At 36.8% G+C, this 24698-nt stretch overlaps 2 protein-coding genes across 6 annotated transcripts; one reads left to right on the forward strand and one right to left on the reverse strand.

Moving 5' to 3' along the window:
* Positions 1 to 154: 154 nt before the first annotated feature.
* On the reverse strand, positions 155 to 19164 carry LOC106871371 (tRNA (uracil-5-)-methyltransferase homolog A). Of its 5 annotated transcripts, none has more exons than XM_089341144.1 (20): positions 19128 to 19164; positions 15080 to 15520; positions 13543 to 13631; positions 12864 to 12939; positions 12693 to 12741; positions 12170 to 12257; positions 11303 to 11357; positions 10810 to 10904; positions 10292 to 10340; positions 9680 to 9743; positions 8925 to 9031; positions 8479 to 8625; positions 7450 to 7553; positions 7298 to 7349; positions 5663 to 5723; positions 4510 to 4631; positions 4177 to 4252; positions 3223 to 3339; positions 2736 to 2832; positions 155 to 1872 (listed from the first exon to the last, which is right to left on the reverse strand). In XM_089341144.1, exons 2-20 carry the CDS (start codon positions 15455 to 15457, stop codon positions 1419 to 1421), a joined length of 2280 nt encoding a protein of 759 aa, XP_089197270.1. In that variant the 5' UTR covers positions 15458 to 15520; positions 19128 to 19164; the 3' UTR covers positions 155 to 1418. The 5 variants fall into 5 exon arrangements, with proteins under 5 accessions (XP_089197270.1, XP_089197271.1, XP_089197274.1 ...); XM_089341145.1 differs by lacking the exon at positions 19128 to 19164 and adding an exon at positions 18192 to 18385; XM_089341148.1 differs by lacking the exon at positions 19128 to 19164 and adding an exon at positions 17685 to 17842.
* A 17-nt stretch (positions 19165 to 19181) lies between these two features.
* Positions 19182 to 24565, forward strand: LOC106871367 (ran-specific GTPase-activating protein). Its single transcript, XM_014917777.3, has 6 exons — positions 19182 to 19479; positions 21280 to 21407; positions 21528 to 21682; positions 21891 to 22019; positions 22979 to 23050; positions 23344 to 24565. The coding sequence occupies exons 1-6, from the start codon at positions 19465 to 19467 to the stop codon at positions 23514 to 23516; spliced, it is 672 nt and encodes a 223-aa protein (XP_014773263.2). The 5' UTR covers positions 19182 to 19464; the 3' UTR covers positions 23517 to 24565.
* Positions 24566 to 24698: the final 133 nt, after the last annotated feature.

Raw genomic sequence — 24698 nt, forward strand, 5'->3', positions numbered from 1 at the left:
TTTTTTTCAGAAGAAAAATTAACACAAAATTTTGATGGAAGAAAGTTTTAATTTTGATCACTCTGAAAAAGTAAATTTTTATCATTAGAACCAGGGTCGTTCTCTAAAGGGTTGAATTATCAACATATAAATAATGATAAACAATAAACAGATGTAACACAAACTGCAATTTATTCCAATAAGTAATAGCAATATGGGAGCAACTCAAGGGTCTGTTTTAGGTTGTCATTGCTGGCCAGGGCTTTATGAGATTGGAGTGCAAATCCTAGTTGGACCACTTTTAGTCACCTTTTATGACACAGGGAAGAAATGCTGGGTCTATCCTTAGACGTGCCTAAACCTGTTGAGGAAATATTTTTGCTAAATTGAACTCATTCTGATTTCCAATCCCAATGAAAGCTACTTCACTTTATTAATGCTCCCACCCCACCCCCCGAAAGGTCCGAAATCAACAGCATTCAATTCCAGTCAACCTATAAGTCCCAAGCTGTCTCTCACCATCATTGTTCTAATGTCCACTTTTCCATGATTGCATGGCTTGGATGGAATTTGTTGAGGCAGATTTTTAATGGCTGGATGCTTTTCCCTTTGCTAACCCTCACCTATTTCCAAACGAGGGAATATTTCTGCATGACTAGACATATTTTCATAAAAGATGGCAACAAGCAACACCACTTGGATAACAGTGACACTCATTTACAAATATCACACTATGTCAAGACAAAAACACACACCCATACACAATGAACTTATTCCAGTTTCTCTTTATGAAACACAGTCACAAAGCTTTGGCAGGCCTTGGGCAATAGTGAAAGATGCTTGCTCAAGATACCATGCAGTGAGACTGAACCTGGAGCCATGTGGTCAATAAGAAAGCTTAACACCACAGTCACACCTGTGAATCTATACAGGAAAACAAACAATATGCTGTGATTGATTCAATTCTATGAACCATAAACAGAAAATGTCCGACAAAAGGACCCAGTTTTTTGTTCACTGACAGCCAGAACAGGATGAAGAACAGACATGTTTGTGATAAAACTGGACTTTTCTACTCTCATGCCGAGGTCCCTGGCCAGTATTACACGTCTTCTTAATACACATGGTTATGTCCCCTGAAAGACCAAGCACTTTCTTTGATTCCCCACATTCTTATATATTCTACAGTAACCAAACCCACAAATTGGCCTTAAACCTTCAGATGTTATCTCAAACATAAGACAGATCAGGGAAACCATAAAGCAACAGTTTTATTTCTCATATGTTCATCTGATGAGAGGCATATGTAGACAGTCCATCATATCAAAAAATATGAAATATATTTTAAAAATAATATCAATCATTTACATTGTCATGATTATAATCATCATCATCAGCATTATAATCACTACTAACTTCATTTACTTTTCATATAATTGTTAAGATTGCATTGCAACTTCACAGTCACTGCCGTCTGGTTTACACACTACCTCTGTTTCACAGACTTGCTTTGGCTCGCATACTTTCTCTGGTTCATTAACCTCCTCTGGTTTGCAAACTTCCACTGGTTCACAGACTTGCTTTGGTTCAGGAACTGCCTCCGATTCACAGACTTTCTGTGGCTCACAGACTTTCTCTGGTTCACAGACTTTCTCTGGTTCCTGAACTGCCTCTGGTTCACAGACTTTCTCTGGTTCCTGAACTGCCTCTGGTTCACAGACTTTCTCTGGTTCCTGAACTGCCTCTGGTTCACAGACTTTCTCTGGTTCCTGTCTTCTCTCAAACATCACAACGAGTTCACAGTGCTTGGTATGTGGGAAAAGGTCGACTGGAATGGCTTTCACAGCAAAAAACGGCTCTCCTTTATTCCTCCGTGACTTGGGCCTCATTAAACTGCAAAAAGAGGAGGAGATTTTTAACAAAATAAAAGAACTTTTAGGTCTGAGGTGAAAATAAAAAAGTCCAGTTGTAAATTAAGATATAGTTCAGAACTGACAAACATAACAGCAAAGGTGAAAAACGGAAGATTGTCTCACAAGGTGACTTCTATACTTTGTACACACACACACACAAAGGCCACGGTGAGATATCTTTGATTGTGGGTCTGCTTAATTATAAATATGTAGAAAATGAGCAACTCAGTTGAGTGGTTAAGAGGTTTGCTTAACAGTCACAGGGTCATGAGTTCAATCCCACTGTCTGGTATCTTGTGGTAAAAGTATCTTTTACAGTCTTGAGTGAACCCAAGTATTGTGAGTAAGAAATTGGGAAGGTGGAAACTGAGTGGAAACTGTGTGAATTTCAAAGTGGACAAGGCTGGCTTTCTTCAGGGCACTCATAGACGGCATTTATCACTATGAAGATGGAATTTGGACAATGAAGGAACTCCTAGATCACATTGATGGTACATATGCTGGGATTCTAATAAGGGGTCAAAACATGGCACAATCACAAGACCATAATGGAATCCATGAACCAATTCCACCCATTCCTATTATTGTTGTTCAATGCAGAATAGCCTTTGCTGGTCATTGGTATTGTGCTGAATAGCAGACCATATTGTGTGAGATTTTGGAGACTTTTACCCCTTAATAAAGGATGAAGACCCCTCAATTACATTGATGTTATTTGGTAGAGATACACAACATGAAATTGAGGAGCTACCATAATTAATAAGGGACAGAGATACTTGGTGTGGTGTGGGGAAAATGGATCTCAGTTGAGGAGGCTTTACCCACATCAAAACAATAACTTACTCGGTGAAATTCTGAATGGCAGCCACAGGGTTACACGAGATGTAGATCACTCGATGGATGAAATGACAGCGGCGAAGGGCGTACATTACTTTGGGTTCTGTAAAAACAAAAGTTGATAATGTCACACGGTTGAGAAGGAAAGACAGATTTGTGTTTTTGAATTGTTGTTTATGCTAAAGATAAATACTAAATTGCAACATGGAAGCAACTACAAACCATCATTTCTAAGATACACATAAAGGCCTCAAAAAACCGGGATAACATCAATTGATGATTGAATCAGTAGTTCACAGGTACTTTATTTTTCAAACATCCAGAAGAATAAAAGTTTTATGCTCAAACTGGTTAGATCTGGCCTCTCCCACCGACCCACCAATGTCATTGTAAAAATAAACAATCAAATCATCAAAATCTTGATGATACAGGATGATGCATTACATTTGAGAGAGGAATTCAAATATTAAAGGGTCAAACTGGAATTACTTACGCAGTCCCGGTCGAGGAGGATCAACAATGGCAACGGCCCTCTGACCCCTTGACCAGCTCCTCAGTTTCTCGGCAGCTTCTTCAGCTCTTGAGCAGTGGAACTCAATGTTTTTAATATCTGGAAGACAAGAATAGGTCAAATTTAATCCAATTTCATAACAGATTTGTGATAAACCCAAACAAACAAAATATTATTTACACCAGCCTAAGTTGGGATTAAGAAAAATCTTGCTGCATCCTGACAATGAGATGCTTTTTGAGAGCTGAGCCCAAGATGTGATCACCACCATCATCATCATCGTTTAATGTCCGTTTTCCATGATGGCATTGGCAGGACAGTTTGAGAGCAACTAGAAGCTCAGAACACTGTTCCAAACTCTGCTGCCAACTTTGGCACGGTTTCTACGGCTGGTTACCCTTCATAACACTGACGACTTTACAGAGTGTTTCGGGTGGCACCAGCAGTGGTGAGGTCACCAAGTAACTTACAAGACAAGATCCCCACAACTGGGGTGGGGGTGGGGAGTTAGTATTGAGGGACCGAAAAGTGCCTTATATTAGAAGAGAGACATGGCTTCCTCAGAAGGAGAGAAAGAAGGTGAAGACATGATAGGGGGAGAGCAAGGACCGTACACCCAAGTTACAGGGTGGTTCATGTAGTGCTCTTGTTTTTGATATAACAATAATGCTTTCAAACTTTGGAACAAGGCCAGCAAGTTCGGTGTGATGGGGGGAAAGTAGAAGTCAATTCCATTGACCCCAGTTCTCAACAGTCACTTATTTTATTGACCCCAAATGGATGAAAGGTAAAGTCAACTTCAGCAGAATTTGAACTCACAACGTAAGGACAGACGAAATGCTACTAATTATTTTGCCCAGCATGCTAACGATTCTGCTAGCTTGCTACCTTAATAAATAATATGATCATTGATTAATTCGCAGAGAAAAATCTTACCATTTAGTTTTGCATTCTTCTTAGCATCTTCAATGGCAGCAGGACAAACTTCCACACCCAAAACCCTTTGCACATGCTGAAACATTCAATAGAATAGAATTACATATGTGAAGACATGAAAGACAAGGCTCTTTTTCAATAGAATAGAATTACATATGTGAAGACATGAAAGACAATTCATTGTCCCCCATCCAAAGTTCATTTTCCATGCTGCTCAGTCATTTCACATCCACGGTTTCTATGCTTGGCAACACTCAGAAACTACATAATTTGCTTCCCATCTAAGCACAAAAAAATAAAGAAAATCAGAAAAATGGAAAGCTAGTTCCGTACCTTGGCTAGAGTAAGACCGATGGTACCTGTACCACAACAGATATCAAGAACGACACTGTCTTTTTCAAGTTGACACCAATCAGCAACAAGAGAATAAAGTAAGGCCGTGGCTGGGTTGTTGACTGCAAAATGAGAAACATTCAAAATATCAAGAAATTCCACTCAAAAAATATCAGACATGATTCTTCAGTGATTAGCGAGAAAGTTAACGGTGCCAATGTCAAAAAGTTAATGGTAGTTGGTTTCCTAAAAAACAGTTTGTTTATGACAGGTAAATGCTTCCTGGATAAAGAAAAGTAAGAACTTTAACCCTTGTGATAAACAACTCGCCCAAGACTGCTCTTGGTTCTATGATATGAACTTGTTTTTAAAGTGAACTAAATTAAAATCTTCCATCAAAATTTGATATCAATTTATCTCCCAGACAAAGTTATTTTATTACACTCTTCATTAATTAAAAAATTAATTGAAACAAAGGCAGTGTATTTCAGCAGAAACAAGGTAATGGAACAGGATAATGGGGGTAATTAAAGAGATAATTAAGGTAATGGAACAGGATAAAGAAGTCAAAACACACAAATGAAGACTAACTTTGCAGATAATTTTCTTCATGGAGGTATAAGGAAAACACAACATAGTTTTAATAAACATACTTTTAGCCTCAAGAAAAAAGTAGGTACGTTTATTTTTTTTTTAATCTGTGGCTAGAAAAATGAGACTTGCCTGACTAGTTTTAGCAATTTTAATGTCCCATCAGAGTTTGGTTACTCATTTTCCTGACTACAGAGAGAAAACGAAAGCTTACAAAGGATTCACTGGATGGTCAAGAAGTTTGTCTAAGATTCTGATCTTTACTGGTAACCCCAGTGTCCAATCTCCAACCAGATTTTACATCAAGTTAAAAGACAAAAACCCCTGTGACATCTTTAACGATAACAGCATTTTAACCTCACTGGCACAGAGAGAAATTATGATGGTGCCACAAGTGCCAATGTTGACAAGTGCTGAATAACAATGGTATTAACTGAACTAATTTTTCTAGATCAACTCACAGGTTAAGTACAACTACATATACTTTCAACAAACAACTGAGATGATGATGTTGGTGGTGATGATGATGATGAACATATTTTTATATAAATTAATGACTTACTTTGAAAAAATGCATCAGGAGAAATTTGAAAACTCAGACCCAATAAATTTTCAGTAATCCACTGAAATATAAAAAATAACCAAACAAAATAATGACCATATAAATGATTTAAAGGTAAATGGAAGAATATTGCAAAATAAGAATAATTAGTAATCTACACTAAAGGGGAGTAGACTGGTAAAATCGGTAGAGTGACAGAAAAAAAAACCTTGTGGTAGTTCTTCTGGGTCTTTATATTCTCAGTTCAAATCCAGCTGAGGTTGATAAAATAATGTACCAGTTATGTCCTGGTACATTATGTCATCATCATCATTGTTTTCATGTCTTTTTCTAGGCTTGCAGAGGTCAAATGGAATTTGTTGGAAGAAGATTTTCCTTGGCTGGATGCCCTTCCTGTCACCAACCTTAGTTTCCAAGTGAGTAAATATCTCATGGAAGATTGGAAACAAACAGCACTGCTTATATGAAGGTGACATTCATTTACAAATATCACACAAAGTCAAGATGAAGAGGCAAAACACACGGCAGCAAGCAGGTAGTGGCATTCTTGTGGAAATTTACATTCTGAGTTCAAATCCTGCCTCAGTCAACTCTGTCTTTCATCCCTTCATGGTTGATAAACTTTCAGTCAAGTCCTGGGATCGATGTAATAGACTTATTCCTTGCCACCTTCATAACTGTTAGCCTTGACTTCTGCAACGGACCAGTGTCCGCTTGGTGAGAAACATTGTGGTCCCCGGTCATTCATACATCATGGAAACCAGGCAACCAACTATATGAGTCCTAAGTCTCAAGAAGAGCACAAACAACAGGACTCTTTCAGTTCCTATCTATGAAATCCATTCACAAGGCTTCTGGTCAGCCAGAGGCTAGAGAGGAAGATCCTTGCCTAAGGTGCCATGCAATGGGACTGAACCATGAACCATGTGATTGGGAAGCCGTGCCTGTGCCTATATTCGAAAATCATCATCACCACCTTGATAACATACCTGAATCCAAGGATGAATAACAAGGGAAAAACCAGAAGAGGAAAGGGGGGGGGGGGGGGGGACAATAAATTGTTTTATGTTTTTAGGAGAGAAATTCAGTGTTGAGTGAATTGAACTGGTTTCAAATGGGAAATGATGAGATTATGTTTGCCTGAGGGGGTCAAACCCTAGCCAACTCAGTGATAAGGATCCTTGTACCAACGATGGAGATGAGACAGTTGTTCAATCCGTTAGAAATAACAGCCAAATTACACCATACTATCATAAAAACAAAAGGATACGTTGGACAATGTAGTCCTAATATTGAAAAAGGACAGTGGCCATGGTTGTACTGTCTTCGATCACAAGACTGCTCAGTCTTTCTGATTTAGACCCAAGGCTAGCAATTTCGAGGAAAGGGGGTCAGTAGCTGATACCATTGATCCCTAGTATTTGACTGGTACTTTAATTTATCGACCCTCAAAGGATGAAAAGTGAAGTTAACCACAGCAGATTTTGAACTCAGAACATAAAGCACAAGAACAAACCCTGAAAGACATTTTCTCCAATGCCGTCATGATTCTACCAACCACTGCCCTAACCTAGGGTCAATTTACACAATAACAACAACAACAATTACAGAAAAACAAAATCTACTTCCTCTGACCTCATTGCCCATCAAATGTTCATAGTTTGCTGCTTGCCGACAGCTTGATTGTCTGCAAAGAAACGGAAATAGAAATCAATAATGCATCAATAATAGAAATCCTTTCTGTTACAGGCACAAGGCCTGATATTTGAGAGGAGGGCGAAACTTACTTCTTGGTGACGCAATTGAAAAATAATGATGTTACACCACATATTTTTCCTTCACCTTCACTGAAAAATTCTTTCAATGCCTCTTTCTCAGCTTGAATCTCCTCCTGGAAAAAAAAGAGAAAAGGAAACATCCAAGTTAATCAACAGCAACAGAGGTAAGTTTATTAGAGGAACACCATATAAGGAAACAAAGACAGCAGGAGTATGGGGGGGGGTGTCTAAGACAAAGAAAAAATGCGTACGTATATGTGTGTATATTTTAAACGAGCTGAGCCTGTCCCATGTAGACGTGATTTCTCATACCTGTAATTTATGTGGGGCAAATTGACAGGACTGAGTGTTGGCTAGACCGTCTCACAGATGTTCAAATCACACCAGGATCCACTTCATTTCAGGGTCAATAAATAAGATTCCGCATAACGGATCATATTCAACTCATTTCTTTCCAATCAAATTCCAGATACAACAAACACGAGCAAGGCATCTGATGGTGGATCCGACAGAGCAGTGGATAGATTGCTTTGCAATAATCATTCTGGCTCTTGACAATCTGAGATGCCAGCTTTGTCTTTGATTCTTCTAAGGTTAACAAAACACAAGACCAGTCCTGGACTGGAGCCAATCTTTCCCTTTCTAACTTTTTGTCAGTCTATCTCTCTTCTGGAAGAAACTGTCTGTTATCAGGCCCAGGGAAGGATGGCTCCACCAAGTCTACAACTGTTCAAGACACATCATAAATGGCAACGGCACTGCTACAACTCCATCAAGAAGTAGAAAGCTCAAAGCAAGACAGGGCAAGATATGAAGAAAGTAAGGCCTTATATTAAGGCTGGTTCCAAAGAATTTTTTTGGCTTCCTTCCGGCAAATAAGTCTATTCAGTCAGCAGCAACATATCCATTATCATCATTTTAACATCTCCTTTGCCATGCTGGCATGGGTTGGACAGATTCTAAACCCCTGAGCCTCCAATCTTGTAATCAGTCTCATAAAACAACTACAAACTCTTCAAACAAGTTTCAAGAACTCACGTCGGAAAGCTCAACAGAATGAAACTCAATAATAGCCATCACACCCCCTCTGCTGCTGGTCCTCACAGTCAACTGCCTCCAATATCCTTCGTGAGTTTGGGCATCATAAACGGAATATTTACTTTGACGCACATATTCTTGGAAAACCTTAGGAAGAAATTTAAAAAGAAAAAAACAATATTTAAACAAATAATTCAATTCAATGGAAGGAGATGCTATCAAAATAGACATTAATTTCCAGAGAAACATATGCAAGCCTATTGCACAGGTAATAACATGGAAGGTGTTTTTTCAAGAGAAAAATGAACAAACTAAACAAGAATGAAAATTATGGCACATTTAAAACGAGTATAAGATGATGAAGAAAAAGAAAAGTAACAAATTATAAATAATAATGAGGGGAGAGAGAGAGAGAGAGAGAGAGAGAGAAAGAGGAGGCAGCTTACTTTAGCAACTTTTTTCATGGCCTCAGGAAGGATATCACAAAGAGATGGTTCTCCAACTGCACTAGAACCATCTCGGTAACTACCAAGCCGGAATCCAACTATTTTCTCTGGAAAAAAAAATAATAATATATATTACGACAACATATAATGTTAACTCCTCTGTGTGTGTGTGTGTACATAAACACACATTCTTTTTTTCTTTTACTTGTTTCAGTCATTTGACTGTGGCCATGCTGGAGCACCACCTTTAGTCAAGCAAATCAACTCTAGGGATTATACTTTGTAAGCCCAGTACTTATTCTATCGGCCCTTTTGCCGAACCGCTAAGTTATGGGGACATAAATACACTAGCATCGGTTGTCAAATAATGTTGGAGGAACAAACACAGACACACACACATATATATATATATATATATGTGAAATCCATCACATACACCTGTAACAGACTGTCGTCCACAAGAACCTGTTAGCATGAAAGTCATGATTGTTACAAACAACTGCAGTGTCCACCCACCTCATCTGTTTGTCACCTTGAGTTGACAGGCTCAACAGCAAGTACACCAAACAGGAACATCAAATGCTCCACTTTAATAGGTCCATCAAGAGCATAAGGCCAACCAGGACTCAAAATCCGCTGTTGAACCCTTTCAGAATTTACAGAATCATCCCATCACATGTTGAGGAAGTAAAAGCTATTTTTAGAAACAAAATGTTAAGAAAGTCAAAGAAAAAAAAAACCCAAATAGAACTTACCAGATCCTTCGTGGTTTGTACCAATTGTAAACTCTGACTTATTACGATAACCAGTTAGTAATGGCTGTGGATTGAAAAAATACAAGTGAAAGCAAGAAATGCCTGGGAGAGAGAGAAATGGATAGTGAAGAAAAGAATTATGTTGATAAATATATACAAGGGGGTACCTGAGCATTTCACTTAGACAAACTGATGGAAACTAGTAGATACATTACAGAATTGCATATGTATATAATATGTGTATATATAGTTAGAGTCCAATGAACATTACATAAAGAGTGGACAATCTGACCTTTTGGACACAGTCCTTCTTTGTTGAAAAGTTGAGAGGAAAGAAATTAATAAGACACAGCAGAGGTTTCCATCCTCAACTGAATTGCAGCCAGTTTTTTCTGTTTTGTAAAACTCTGCTGTCCTTCATTCATTTCTCTCTCTCTTCAATTTTTTCCCCTGAAGAAGGACTCTGTCCAAAATGTTGCATCTTCCAATCCTCACAGCAAGTTCACTAGATTCCTTTTTTTTTATTGATTTTACTGTATAAGTGTTGCTGACACAGACCAATGCCAACCTCTTAGGAGTCTGAAGAAGAGAAAGAGTCAAAAAATCACTCACGGAAGGCTGAATGGCAAGAATCTCACAAATGTTATCTGAAAAGAGTTGTCTGTAAAATAAGAAAGAAATCAAATAAATGATTCAGAAGATAAAACTGGGAAGCCAGTAATTTGATGAAATTAATTTTGTTAATTACACTGAAAGATGCTGTTGTCTTAAAAGACAATAATTAAATTACTGTGAAAATATTAATTGTAGTAAATCCCTAACAAATCTCTCCCCTTATTCTCCTAAACTCTTATCTACCCACTTACCCAGGCAAACCCCGCTCCACCACTTCAGTTATACTCACCCCCACCCCAATAACTTGAGAGTATGCTTCTTTCAGTTTCCGTCTACAACACAAGGCACTGGTTGGCTCAGGGCCCATAGTACAAAACACTTGCCAAAGTGCCACGAAGTGGGATTGAACTTGAAACCATGTGGTTGCAAAGGGAATTTCTGATCCACACAGCCAAGCCACCACCTAATTAAATGACAAAATGAAACCACAAAAAAATAACTAAAAAGATATTTACTTTTGTTCGTTGATCCATTTCTTGAGATCTGGGCAGTTGTGTAAGAGTTCCTTAGTCCATCGTTTCATAACATTTTTTATATCGTCAAACTTTCGCTGCAATCAAAGAAAAAAAAAGACAACTGGAAAAATTATAGGAACCATCATAAAACAATGTTTCTGAGTGACTTTGTGGTCAGGGTGTTGCATTTGCAATCACTAGATCATGGTTTCAATTCCCACACTGGGCACTGTGGGGTGTTCTTGAACAAAACACTTTAAAGGTAATCTTGTCATTACATTAATTAAGTAGGTTCCACTGGCAATACTAATACCGAATCCCTGTTGAGGGATTCGGTTTACAACCAGAACTCAAAGCTGGTCGTAGAGTAAGGACTACTGCAGTTAGGTGCCGCAGTTGTGTTGGTCATGTATTTAGGAAAGACAGCAGTTTGAATAAACTGCATTTTTTATAGGGTTTGGGTCATTGAGGGCATTCAGAAAACATTGTTTACCTTTAGTTGTTCCTCATACGTTAGGTCATGTAGTGGCATCACAGCTTTTCTGACTCTGAAATGATAATAAAAATAACGAGCCCTACAGATTGGTTTTTATGGAATAACCTTGCAAGTTTAATTTCTATGCAACGAGTCAGGACCTTCTTTTCAACGCCAACCATTTCACAGAGTGGACCAGCTTCTCACTATGTGGTACCAGTATGAGTGAGGCTACCAAGACAAGATCCCATAACTGAAGGGAGGGAGTTTTGAAGGAGGAGGCTTCACACCAAGTGATGAGTGGTTAGAGTATAAGAGGACAAGAACAGGTTGTATTGCTGTAGAGGAGATACATAGCTACCCCAGTTGGAAGAAGAGGAGGATACATCGGGGTATATACCCTCAACATAGAGCCAAGTTTACACTTACATAAACCACCACAAACCTCATCATCTTAACATCTACTTGCATTGAGTCAGATGGAATGCATTAAAATCGATTTTCTTTGGCTGGAAGCCCTTCCTAGCACCAAACAAGGGAATATTTTCCTCAGTGTTCCAGGAAGACTGGCAACAAATGACACCCATTTTACTACAATCATGCAATGTCAAAGCAAGGAGACACAAACACACACACACACTCAGACAATAAGCTTCTTTCACTTTCCATCTACCAAATCCACTCACAAGGCACTGGTTGGCCTGAGGCTATAATAGAAGACCGAATGTGATATCAAGTGCTTGGGAGGCAGACTTAACCACACAACCATGCTTGCATTTTCATATATACATATATATATGTATGTGTGAAAACTTGTTAATTTGTGGGCAGAAGGTCTTAGAATTGCATTTTCAGGTGATTTAAAAGATGACATTTGTAACTTACCTTTCGTCGAGGGTCAGTCCATCATTAGTGTCCACCAAGTCTTCCGATTCCTTAAACTTCTTAGCACTAGGTTCATCATTGGTTAATCCTGTAAAACCAACAGGGATAAGTTGAATCAAACTGAACGAAAGAGAAACACTTTCATAGCAGTTGGTTCTCATCTTTTCAAACAAAGCTTATTTATTTGCACTGCCTCAAATTAGTCAATGATGTGATTGTGTATTTTTTGAATGACATTGTAAGGTAGGTGTGAGAGGCTGGATCTGACCAACCTGGACATAAAACAAGTACAATATTTGGGCCAGATATGGCCGGTTTCAATGGTAAAGAGTTAATGTCCATTAAAAAGTTCTCTCTATATTTCTGGATTAATAAGCCTTTACCACAAACTCATGCAATAACTTGAGGCAAGCAAGAGCAACGGCATAACACACGAGTTCAATTCCTAACCAAGTGACAAGTAATACGTTGATGATAACAATGAAAAATATAAGCAACTAAATTGGGAAACATTTGAACTTACCAAAAGATTTTCGCTTTAAAACCAAAGGATCAGCAGTTGGATGGGATTTCTGAAAAAGAATTTAAAAAATGGTAATAGATAAGGCTTTAAAGATTAAAGATTTCCAATGGCCAAATGTCTCTCGTTCTCAAAACAAGTAAAAGCAAATCTGATGCAATAAAGTGAACCAACCTTAGCAGTGACGTCATGTCCTTTCCATTGGAATCGATTCAAGATTTTCAAAGCCTTCTCACGTGCTTCTTCATCCCTATCAACACAGACAAAAAAAAAAAAAACAACAAAATTATGAACTGCATCATATTCATAAATGGAATTGTCCATTTTAACCTTGTCTCATTCTTATTTCTGAACCTTCCCAATAAGCTTCCTTGTTTTACCTTAGCACTGGCTACGTCCACTTGCAATTCACAAGACATTATTATTTTTATTTATATCAACACATTTGTCTTTCTTGTCAACCTGTTTTTGCCAGGCCATTTTTGCAGTTCATTACTTGGCATAAATCAACACTACACACTGACCAGAGCACATCTAGCCCTAACCCTTTTCTCAACTTCAACAGATTTTCTCTTCTCATTCCAAGTCACATCATACTCCCACAATTTTCCCCCTTTCCATGGACAGAGAGAAAGCTATTCTGGCCAATAACAATTCCATGCATTTTAGTTCATACTTTATATATTTATACACTTTAACTACAACTACTTCTAACAATTACATCAACTGTACTGGCCTCTTCCTTCATCCTTTAACTTCTCATCTCCTAAAACTACCTTCCTCAAGCACCCACTCAACTGAAGGGGATCTTATTAATGTGCAAATGAGAAATGGAGGTGAAAAACATCTTTACCTGAACGTGACGAAAGCAAAACCTTTGTGTGGGAAACCTTTCACTTTGATTGGGTTCAGGTCAAGGTTGACCAGCTTCCTTTTCAGTTCCTGGGGAGAAAAAAAAAAAAGAAAGAAAATATAAACAATACAGATAAATAGAAATTGAAAATGTTCATTGTTTAAAGGACCTGACATGCACACACACACACACACACACACACATACACACCACCATCACTTTCCAAGCTTGTATAGGATGAGGTGGAATTTGCTGAGGTAGATTTTCAATGACCAGATGCTCTTCCTGTCTGGATATGTTTTCAAGGAAGAGTAGAAATAAATAACATTGCTCTTGTGAAACTCATTTACGTTTATTATTTAATCAAAGCAAGGACACGGACACACACATGCCTGGCTTCTCTGATGAAGATATTGTGACTTTGCTGTGTGGAACTACCAAAATTTGTATTTGTTAACATGTTGCCTTTGTTTATATATATATATATATATACCTACAATACTAACTTAATATTAAACTTCCTTGCATAATGTACATGGTTATATCAACCAGTCATCAATTATCCAAAACAGCTGTAAAGATAGGACTTGTATGCACCTCTTCCTATAAATACATTCCTCACTGCTTTTCTACTTGTATACACACTGTATGTATGTATGTATGTATGTATGTATATATCTATCTAGCCGCCGCCACCACCATCCAAAGTCCATGCTGGCAAACATTGAATGATGTGACTGGATCTGATGAGTCCAAGAACTGCTTCATGGTCCAGTGTCTGCTTTGGCAAGATTTCTGCAGCTGGATGCTCTTCCTAATGTCAACCACTTTACAGGGGGCACCGGGTGCTTTTCTCATACCACCAGCATTATGTATGTATGCATGTAGAACATGGGCTTCATATACGATGGGATTCCTTCAATCCCCATGTACCAATTCCATTCATAAGCTTTGGCAGGCCCAAGGCTATAATAGGAGAGACTTGTCTCAGATGCCACACGGCGGCATTGAACCTAAAACCATGCAGCTGGGAAACAAGCTTCTTCACCACACAGCCACCCTATTCCTATCCTCGCCTGCACATGTTTAAGCAGAGATAATTACACGTAACCTAAAAAAACCTCATCAAATAAGTGTATGTAATTAAATATAGACAATTGTATGTAGGTCTACGAACACCAAATAAGGACAAGTAATCAGATGTAGAGATAATTGCTTGTAGACTAAAAAAAGCAGTTTGCTAACAGTAGAGAGAAACGGTAAAGAAAATGGATTGGATTAACGAGATCAAATTATTATTGCCAGTAACGACTAGATTTTAGACCACACAAATATAGACTCATAAGAAGATGACAAGAGATACTTTGTTATGGAAACATGCCTGGTCTATGGAAGGGGAAAATGGCTACATTGATGATGATGATGATGAAAATGGTGGTGGTGGCGGCAGTGGTGACTGATTGCATACAAAGCAGTTGCATGTTTTAATTAAGACCAGCAAAAATCTTAGTAGAAGATGAAGGAAAACCTGACTTACAGAGAAACCAAACCTTGGTAAATTTTGTATTTCTATCTTGAAAATCTCAGAAGTGAACTCATCTCTTTTGATGTAGGAATATTCATCCTGAATCACAGAAATCTTCTTAGAATTTACATCTTGATCACATTTGGAACTTTCTGTAGGTTTTGACTCTTCATTTGTCATTGTCACATCAGGAGATTTTGTACATTCTGCAAGCGTGGACTCTTGATTGTCTGCTAATTTTTCTTCACATGCTACCAATTCGTTACCATTTTTGATATGTTCCACACCAGTTTCAGTCGTTAAAGAACTGTCGTGGTTATTTTCCACTGAACTTCCAACACTACCAACGGCATCGTTACTGGCTTCTTTTTCTGCACTAACTTCCATCATGGCATCAATATTCAGATCACAGCCTGACTTTTTGGTCTCTTTTTAGTAATTTTGTTTTTGATTCTAGAAAGAAAAAAAAAAAAAAACTAAAAGTAAACAAAATAACAAAACATTGATAGAAGAACATAAAAGTTAGGTGCAAGCATGGCTATGTGGTTAAGAAGTTTGCCTTCCAACCACATAGTTCAGGGTTCAGTCCCATCATGTGGCATCTTAGGTAAGTATTTTCCACTATAATAACCAAAGGCCGACCAATGTCAGATGGAAACTGAGGAAGCCCACAGCATCTCGTATATATGTGTGGGGGTTGTTGTTTGTCTATGCCCCCCCCCACTCCTTGATAACTGAAGAGGGTTTCTTTACAGCCTCAAAATCTAATGGCTTTGGGCAAAGAGATCAACAGAAGAACAACTTCCGGGTCATCTCTACTAAATGTCACCACTCTGTTCTATTCGTATGTCAAGTGAAGACGGTGCCACCTTTATCCTTTCTAGACAGCACCGTGCATTCCTTACTCTTTCCCTCCCTTCTACGCTATCAACTAGCAACCAGTGAGCAAACTTGTCACTGCCACGTCAATTACTGTATTTTCTGGTGTATAAGCCACTAGTTGCTTTGTTTTACCTTCATGTTTTGATAATGTTATTTTTAATCTAATAAAGACTTTTATATTAACAAAATGTGTTTGTTGTTTGATTACAGTAAGATAAAATCATGACAATAACAATACTTCTCATAGTTGTAAAATAAGGCATTTTGAAACTAAATACATTCGTCAACAACAAAAAGGCTGGCTGCAGACTCGTAGCTCTAAAAGTCTTTTAAACACTGGTGCGCTTTGTATGTGGATAAAACATTGAAGTTGGGCAAACAAATGAATATATGTGTAAATATTATATTTTTCCCTTCCTGGTGTTGATTCTTCGATGTTTATTGGTTGCTCTGATGCGAGAACAAAGAAAAAGCGTGTAATATGCAACACAGGCAGTAAACAAAAGATAAAATGGAACAGAATGGTGACTGGTGACATTTAGTGGGGATGACCCAGAAGTTGTTCTTTCTCGATTACGATCGCAAACAGCAGTTGCTTTCTTCAACTGAATACACGGTGATTGGTCAAAATTACTCAAATACAACTTTAACACGAAATAACTTCTAAAATACGAAATTTTGTCAAAAATGTTCAAAGTAGACCGTGTTCTGCATAAGACATTCCACCAGTATACGAAGTTTCAAACTGTTTAGTTAAAAAAAATTGAGAAATCTGTGAGCCAAACTGAACAGATCCCAATGCATTTCCCCCAAACCTTTCCCAATAACTTAACTGTTTTCCGTGTTTCCTTAAATGAAATATTCTCTCCATTTCTGTGATTGCATTTTGTTCTCCGACCGAAGCCCATCGCTCCCCGTTTCCCGATGGTCTCTTGTTTAGCTCCGAGTCAGCCTCATTCGAGCAGACTTACTTTGATCAAAAGCTTTTCCAACGGGAATCGACCCAACTTTTCCCTAACCACAAAATACTTAAGATGCCACACTATCCAATGTTTCATTTCTCTATGACGGTAACGGGAGATTCGGCTATTACTGCCATGGGTTGAAGGACCGATCTAACTACAGATTGATGCCCATTCGAATTTGTTTCCGTATAACTTTCTGACATATTTTAAAATTAAATTTTAAAGAGGGTAATGTTGGTAACTTTAAAAACCCGTCAGAGATTTTCAGTTTTGGATCATTGTTTTCCTCCCCTCACGATTTTCCTTCCTCATAACGCTCTTTAAAACGCACACTTTTTAAATGACATTCTACAAAAATACGTTTTCAAAAGCGTACATTACGTAATATTGATGATTTAGACATAGGTCTGAAGAGCAAAAAAAAAAAAAAAAAGAGAAAAGTGCTAAAATTACGAAAGTTAATGGTAACGAAATCGGGACAAGGAAAAAAAAACCGATCCAAAACTTCTTCAAAAAAGCTTTCATCGTCTAAATTTTATCAGCATAAATGTGATTTAAATCCGCGAAAATACATCTCTGAAAAATGTCATTTAAAAAATATGCACTATATAGAAAGTTGTGAGGAAACAAAGTCGAAGTGGGGCACCAAAATGTAGATAAGCCCGATACTCCGCGTCATTTCTTTATAGCCTCAAGGCCTATAGATTAATGATATACATTACTATCAAAATCGACAACGAAAAAAATAATAAATAAATGTCAATAACTACCGTATATAATAAATAATTGATTCAGGGAAATAATATATTTAGTGTGATTCTAGTTCCTCGTGTTCCCTACCACATGGCCATGATATCAACCATAATATAATGAATTTATAAAACCGATGACGAGGCAAAACAAATATTTCAACTCTGGAGATTTTATCCTATAATAACAAAATAAATATTTAAAATCAATTTGCTAGGGTGATGTGTTTAGTTGATATAAAAGAATTCGGATCTCAGCAAATAAATATTTTCGAATAAGGGCGAGTGCAGCAAAGTGGAAAATAGATTTGAAAGAAATACCAAGCAAATCGCAGATATCCCCTCAAATTATTTCCCCGATCCTCTTAAATAAAGAACACATTCAACAATGTTGTCTCTTATCTATCTATATACATATTATAAGACAAGATGGTCACAACTGAAATGGTTTCGATCATAGATCTAATCGAACAGAAGCTAAACACCGAAGCGATTTCCAGCTTCGTGTTTAATAAACACCATACGTACACAGAAAACATATGTAAACGGGTATCCTCGCTTCTACGGTCCTAAGTTCATGTTGGTCTTTTACTAGGGTCCAATAGATAAGCATCTCTGGGGAAGGGGGACACTTATGTAGGTATATCCTCTATATATATACTATTATTATTTGGGTGGTGGTAAAGAACACGTACACCACCCGTTTTCAGCTGAACAAAAATGCTGACCCTAAACACCGGGTGGACGTATTCGCCACATGTACTAATTTGTGCCGGCAAGTTTATTAAGGGCAAGAAGTTAAGTCGACCCAAAATAAGGAATTTGAACATAGAACAAGAAATACATTAAAATGAGGAATTAATCATTTAAAAAATTAATGAAAATAAAAATACAAACAAAATAATCATCGAAATTGGCAAAAAAAGCGAAGTCCCTGTCCCTGTGTAACTCAACCAACGAGAAATACATAAATACGTAACATTTATAAGACTGTATATAATAAGGGCAAATTGAATTTAAAAGCATAAAAAGGAAGCGCAGAAAAAAGAGAAAAATTTGAATTTAAAACCGTAAAAGAAATGAAACAACAAAATATAAACTGCAAAACGCCTCATTAGTAAATGTGATTAAATCTGGGGGAATAAACGATACTTGAATCATGATTAAATATAAAGATATCGCTTTTAAAATGTATTTAATTCAGAGTTTTATGAAAAAAAGTTCATTTTTGGATGAATTAATGTTTTTTTTTTTATCAAGATTTCTCTTTTATAAAATGTTTTGGCGTTTAAAAAGTTGTTTCAGGAGAATATAAAAAGGAAAAAAAAAGTTGTTTTGCTGAGCTTCCATAGAAAATAGAGCAATAACAATAAACATTTATCTTGTATCTCGTAAATTATTAAATATGAAAAGAGAAAAAGAAATAAATGCTGAGTTATTTAGGGAAGACTTTCAACTTTTTACCTTTCGACGTTTCAAGCGTTAAAATATTGTTGTTGTTGGTCAACAAGGTGACACGCATACAGAGCTACAACTTTTAGTTTATTACAACAGTATTCGCTGTCTTTTTGAATAACTACAAGATATTACAGTTTAAAACGAGAAACATTTTTTCAACACTATATTTAGATCTGTAAAAATCAAAATTCAATATATTGTATAGGAAAAAATGCAAAACCAAAATAATGGCACTTTCTCCGAAACTACAAAACGACTCGTTAGTTCCCCTGTTTTTGAAACCAGCGGGAATCTTTGTCTAGAGGAGATTGTCTTTTATAATCTTTAACCATCTGCATCGAAAATGGCTGATGACAAGGTAAATTTTCAGTTTGATGTATTTTACAAATATCCGTCTTGTTTTAGAAATATTCTTGATGTATTCTTGCTTGTTGCTCTACACAAATACTATGTTTTAAACTTTTATATAAAGAATAACGTGGTTGGGGTTTAGAGTTTTAAGTTATCTCCAATTGTTAATAATTCTACAAGAAATATCCTATCGTTATGTCCGTTCTCCTTTAAACTAGTTTCGTAATTTAATATAGCTTACAGATTATCAAGTTATTGTTTTATTTTCAACATCAGACTCTGAGAAACCCACCCCGTTCGTGAAGCCTTTCTCCTCAGATGAATGGATGAAGAAGCTTTACCATAATTTCAAACTTTGCTCTTGTAAAAACGAGTTTCAACCGATTTCTATTCCAGTTTAATTCCTCCACAGCTCATCAAGTGTTACTGATGTGTCTCTATATTAAAAATAAAATGTCTAATTATTCTTAGAACACATTTTACTGGTGGACGTATTTCTTCACACTCCAAGAGTCTTATGTCTTTTGCTGAATCCTGAGAGGCACCTAATTTCTGTTGTCTAATGTAAATACTTTCATTCACAGACACAACTGCTCTACCATCTTCTATTACACACACACACACAAATACACGATCAGTGAATATGATGTTGCTGTTTAACCATCGTCTTCATAATTATTATTGTCACTTTTTTGTAAAATTAAAACTGAAATTCTTTCATTCTTTGAAAGTTTCTTGGATTCATTTAGCTTTGGCTTCGATTTACAATCTTCCTCTAAAGATTAAGTTATTTTGAAGGAAACTTGAAGCATTCTTGGAGTTACCATTTATATGAAAACCTATTCATTCATTTATCTTTATTTGCATTCACAACAAAACATTTTGCGTTGATGTTTTGTTTTCTCGTTTCACAAATTATTTGCTCTAAATTTATCAACTTCCAGACGTTTTATTAACTCTCTTCGGCTTTTCTTCCCCTGAAAAGCTTATCCACCATTTACTGCAATCGAACTTTTCCTTCCCCCAGTCTTCTTTGCTATTATTCCCCACCAGTGGTTTTTGTGGTGGTTGGGGAGGGGGGGCAGGGTTGCTCCCCCCCCCATACACACCTCTCGCCACTTCTGGCATGGTTTCCATATTGGTAACTCATTGGTTTACTATTTAAAAACTCACGCACACAAAATTCTCACCCCCTCTCTTCTTCGTCTTTCCTTCAAACATGCCTCCGTGTTTTTCTATCGCAATCGAGATCAACGATTGTAATAATAAATAAATCCTCTAAACTATATTTTTAATCATTTAAGACTTCCACAAAGATAAAAGACATTACTTCGCAGGGATGTTCCGCAAGTGTACCCTAAATACCGGGAATGGAAGTGTTTATTATTTGGCAATTTTACAAAGAATCCAAGGCAACAAGCCTCTCGTGCCCATTAATTTTCTTTTATTCTTTGGTTATTATGGACGTGAGATTGCAACAGAAGATACTGAAATGTTTTGTGGATTTTATTTGTTCGTTGTCTGGAACAGCAGGCAATATTTTATATTTTTGTATTTTGTTTTCATTGGCAAAATATAAACATGAATGCCAGCAATTACGATCAAATTATATTAGTATGTTCGCCAGGCTCTGTAATAGAAGCCGTGCCCATAACCTCTTGTGTGTTCCTATGCTGGAAGACAAGGATAAATGGATGAAGTTAAATGAATTTCTGCTCTAAAACCGAATGAGTAAATCAGAAGGAAGCCATTGTTGTTTTTATTATTTGAAGTTAATGCCTGATGTGTATTGGTTGTTTGATTTCAGGTGAAAACCATCGAGAATAATGCTGAAGATGTTGTTGAAAGTCCAGAGATACATTTTGAGCCAATAGTGCAGCTTGCCCCAATTGATGTGAAAACTATGGAGGAAAATGAGGAAGAACTTGTGAGACTGTAAGTTGAATCCCTTTTTTTAAAAAATATATATGATGGTGCCTGTAGCTGTGTGTGCTCATATTTCCTTGTACAGATGCATCAGTGATTTTTCTTTTAACTGGTTGTTGTTTCTTTCAGTCGAGCAAAATTGTTCCGTTATGTGAATTCTGATTCACCTGAATGGAAAGAACGAGGTACTGGTGATGTGAAGTTACTCCGCAATAAGGACTGTGATCAAATCCGATTGGTAATGCGTAGAGACAAGACATTCAAGATTTGTGCCAACCATTACAGTAAGTGATCATCAACCTCGCAGCCTGCCTTACACTTCTTTTAACATCTTTGGGTTGTTTTCAGTCTCGTTTCAAATCTTCTTGTCATCAGCTTAATCTTTTATCTCAGTTTCTCTTACCATTTGATTAATTTTTTTTATCAGACATCAAATATATTCTTCACTTCTTTCTGTCTGTCTATCCATCTCTCTCTTTCTCTCTTCTGCAGTAACTAAAAACATGGAGTTGAAACCAAGCAGTGGCAGTGATCGTGCCTGGGTCTGGAGCACACTGGCTGACTTTGCTGATGAAAAAACCAAACCTGAGCTGTTGGCAATTAAATTTGCTAATTCTGAAAGTATGTTTTTATAGTTATCATCAGTAGTTAACACCGTTCATTTTCTCCATCTGCACATTAAAAAAATATTTTTGATTTGGCCCCATCAAATCAGTCTGTCAAAAAACAATGGGAATTTTGTGCTTACTCTTTGCTTCTGGGATTCTCTCTCTCTCTCTCATTGTGTGGTTTCTTGTTCACATTCCTCTAATCCTTAAGAAACCCTTACAGCCATTGAGATTTTTTTTTTCTGAGTGTAGTTGATCTAGGACTACATCATTCAATGTGTTTGTGTGTCTTTTTAAGACAGTAGACTGGAATTGAGCTATTTGACTATTATTACTAGCATATTGATTGGCTGTATGGAGGAGGCTACCTTGTTAATTCCTAAGGTAGTTAACTGGCAGAAACAGTAGGACATTATTGGATTAAGGGTTTTGTTGAATTTAAATTTATTGCTCTGCATTCAGATCCTCCCCAAGTTGACTTAGTTTTTCATTGTTCCAGGGATGTTCTTGTAACATGTCCCTCAATCTTATTTCATCTCCTCACGTCAGGCTAAAGAGAAAACTAATCACCATGGCTGGTGTTGCAAGACTCCTTTAGAAAGATGATGCATTTCTTTTTATTCCCATCTACCAAATTCATATACAAGGATTTGATCAACCCCAATTCATAAAATAAGACCAGCAGTTGATTAACCCATTATCATATTTCTGTTGGAACACGCTACCTTTTTTTCTTTTCCAGTTAATTATGAAGAATTTAATCAAATATTTTTGTCATTATTAAACTGGTGTTTGGAGCATAAATGAACATGAAATTTTAATGCAAGGTTTTAAGAAGTTTGTATCCTACAAACCAAGGGTCGTTTCAGGTGGATTGGTATCAAGAGGATCAAATGGATTAAACCACTTTGTAAACTGTGACTGGTTTGAGTGCAAAACAATGATTTTTTTTTTCTTTTCTTTTTTTTAAAGATGCACAGTTATTTAAAGAGAAATTTGAGGAAGCGAAAAAAATAGTTCTCAGAAATTGTCCAGAGTCTTCCAGTAAGTATTTTACTTGGACTTGAAATTGGTGCCTCTGTGATAGATATGTATCTGTTTATTAAAAAAATGTTTTCCCTTGAATTTCTTGAGCTGGTAGAAAGCTAAACCTATTTTCATAAAACAGGTTTAACTTTCTATCAGCTAAATTGTAGACCCAATTCCATTCGGAATTTTAGTTGAAAAACGAAACCATTGAGCCATCGACATGTGTTGCAATTACTTTTTTTTTTTTTTTTTTTTCTTGTGCTTGTAATTTTTTTAAACTTATGATAATTATAATCTAAATAATTCAGGTGAATCTGAAGAAGAACTTGCAGACAAGATTGATAAAATGAAAGTGTCATCCTCAGAAAGTGCCAAGAAAGAAGAGAAAAATGAAACGAGTTCCCCAGAGAAAGAAACGGAAAAGTCGTCCTGTACAAATGATGACAGTACAACTTCTGTCAGTGAAAACAAAGAGACTTAGCTATGCCAACCTCCCTCCCATCCCCCACCCCCTTTTCTTCCTTATACTACATTCTTTTTATCATGTTCCCTTTTTGCCCCTTCCAGTATGCTTGCATTCATCTTCTCAATGTCGCCAGGATCAGCCAGGCTTCGTTGATTTATTTTCTTAATAATATAACTTCATATATAATAATAATAATAATATAAACAATTATCATGCTCTTTGGCTTTCATTTTCTCTCTCTCTCTCTCTCTTTTATTATTCATTTCTATTTCTAACTCTGTGGGACATTGTCCATGGCTGGCACATATATTCTTCTCCTGCATCTTGGAGACAGTATTTGAATCAGTGTGGCTTTGTTGCTATGATATAAAAGATTTTTTTTATATCATCAACAAAAGCTGTGTGAACATGGTTAGCTTTCATGTCATTGGCATCATTTAAGAGTTTTCTTCTAAGTTCTCTTCAACCAACAGACCCTGTTGATTCTATTTGGCTCCTGGATGAAATACTGCCAAATCAAGATTCGATTTGTAGCCCACCACTAGACATTTTTTTATATATATATATATATAATTTGTGATTTTTATTGTAAATATACAATTTCTAGCCACTCTGCTTTACTTCTTTTTTCCCCTTCTCTGAATTAATTTAACTTCTTTACAGAGTATTTTTTTTGTAATTCTCTGTTTTTCTCTTAATTCTTGCAATTTTGTAAATGAAGAAAAGACAACTGCATGGTTGGTCATCTCATTTTTTTTTTTTTTTTGGTTCCACCAGCACATTTGCATCTTTCACCATTTTCTTATGTAAAGCTGAGTATATGTTAGACTGTTCCTCCTCCTCCTCTCCCCACCCCCACTGCTGGAGAGTAATAAATGATGGTAAGTAGTCTTCAAGTGAGAATTATTTCCCCTAAACCCATCCCCCGACTCTTCTATCTCTGGCAGCTACTGCTGCCAACTTTGTATGATTGCTAATACAGGAATAGCTGTTTTTTCTTAAAAGGTTTCTATTTATTCCTTAACTTTTTTAAAAATAAATATCACTATAGCAACAAAATGAAATTTGTTTTTTTAATTTTGTTTGGTGGGAGCTTTCATCATTGTCGTTTTAATATCCAATTTTCCATGCTTGCATGAAGTCGATGGAATTCATTGAGGAAGATCTTCCTCCACTGTGGGATGCCCTTGTCATTGA

The sequence above is a fragment of the Octopus bimaculoides genome, chromosome 24 (genome assembly GCF_046866305.1).
Source record: "Octopus bimaculoides isolate indiv1 chromosome 24, ASM4686630v1, whole genome shotgun sequence".
Taxonomy (NCBI): domain Eukaryota; kingdom Metazoa; phylum Mollusca; class Cephalopoda; order Octopoda; family Octopodidae; genus Octopus; species Octopus bimaculoides.

What these genes read in the sequence shown, in the direction of transcription:
- LOC106871367 (XM_014917777.3), top strand. An exon ending in GATTTGTGCCAACCATTACA is followed by an intron (nt 21,683 to 21,890) that starts GTAAGTGATCAT and finishes TCTCTTCTGCAG; the next exon opens with TAACTAAAAACATGGAGTTG. An exon ending in AAATTGTCCAGAGTCTTCCA is followed by an intron (nt 23,051 to 23,343) that starts GTAAGTATTTTA and finishes TAAATAATTCAG; the next exon opens with GTGAATCTGAAGAAGAACTT.
- LOC106871371 (XM_089341144.1), bottom strand. Translation starts at nt 15,457, where the DNA reads ATGATGGAAGTTAGTGCAGAAAAAGAAGCCAGTAACGATGCCGTTGGT. An exon ending in TACCAAGGTTTGGTTTCTCT is followed by an intron (nt 13,632 to 15,079) that starts GTAAGTCAGGTT and finishes TTTTCTCCCCAG; the next exon opens with GAACTGAAAAGGAAGCTGGT. An exon ending in CGTATGAGGAACAACTAAAG is followed by an intron (nt 10,905 to 11,302) that starts GTAAACAATGTT and finishes CTTTGATTGCAG; the next exon opens with CGAAAGTTTGACGATATAAA.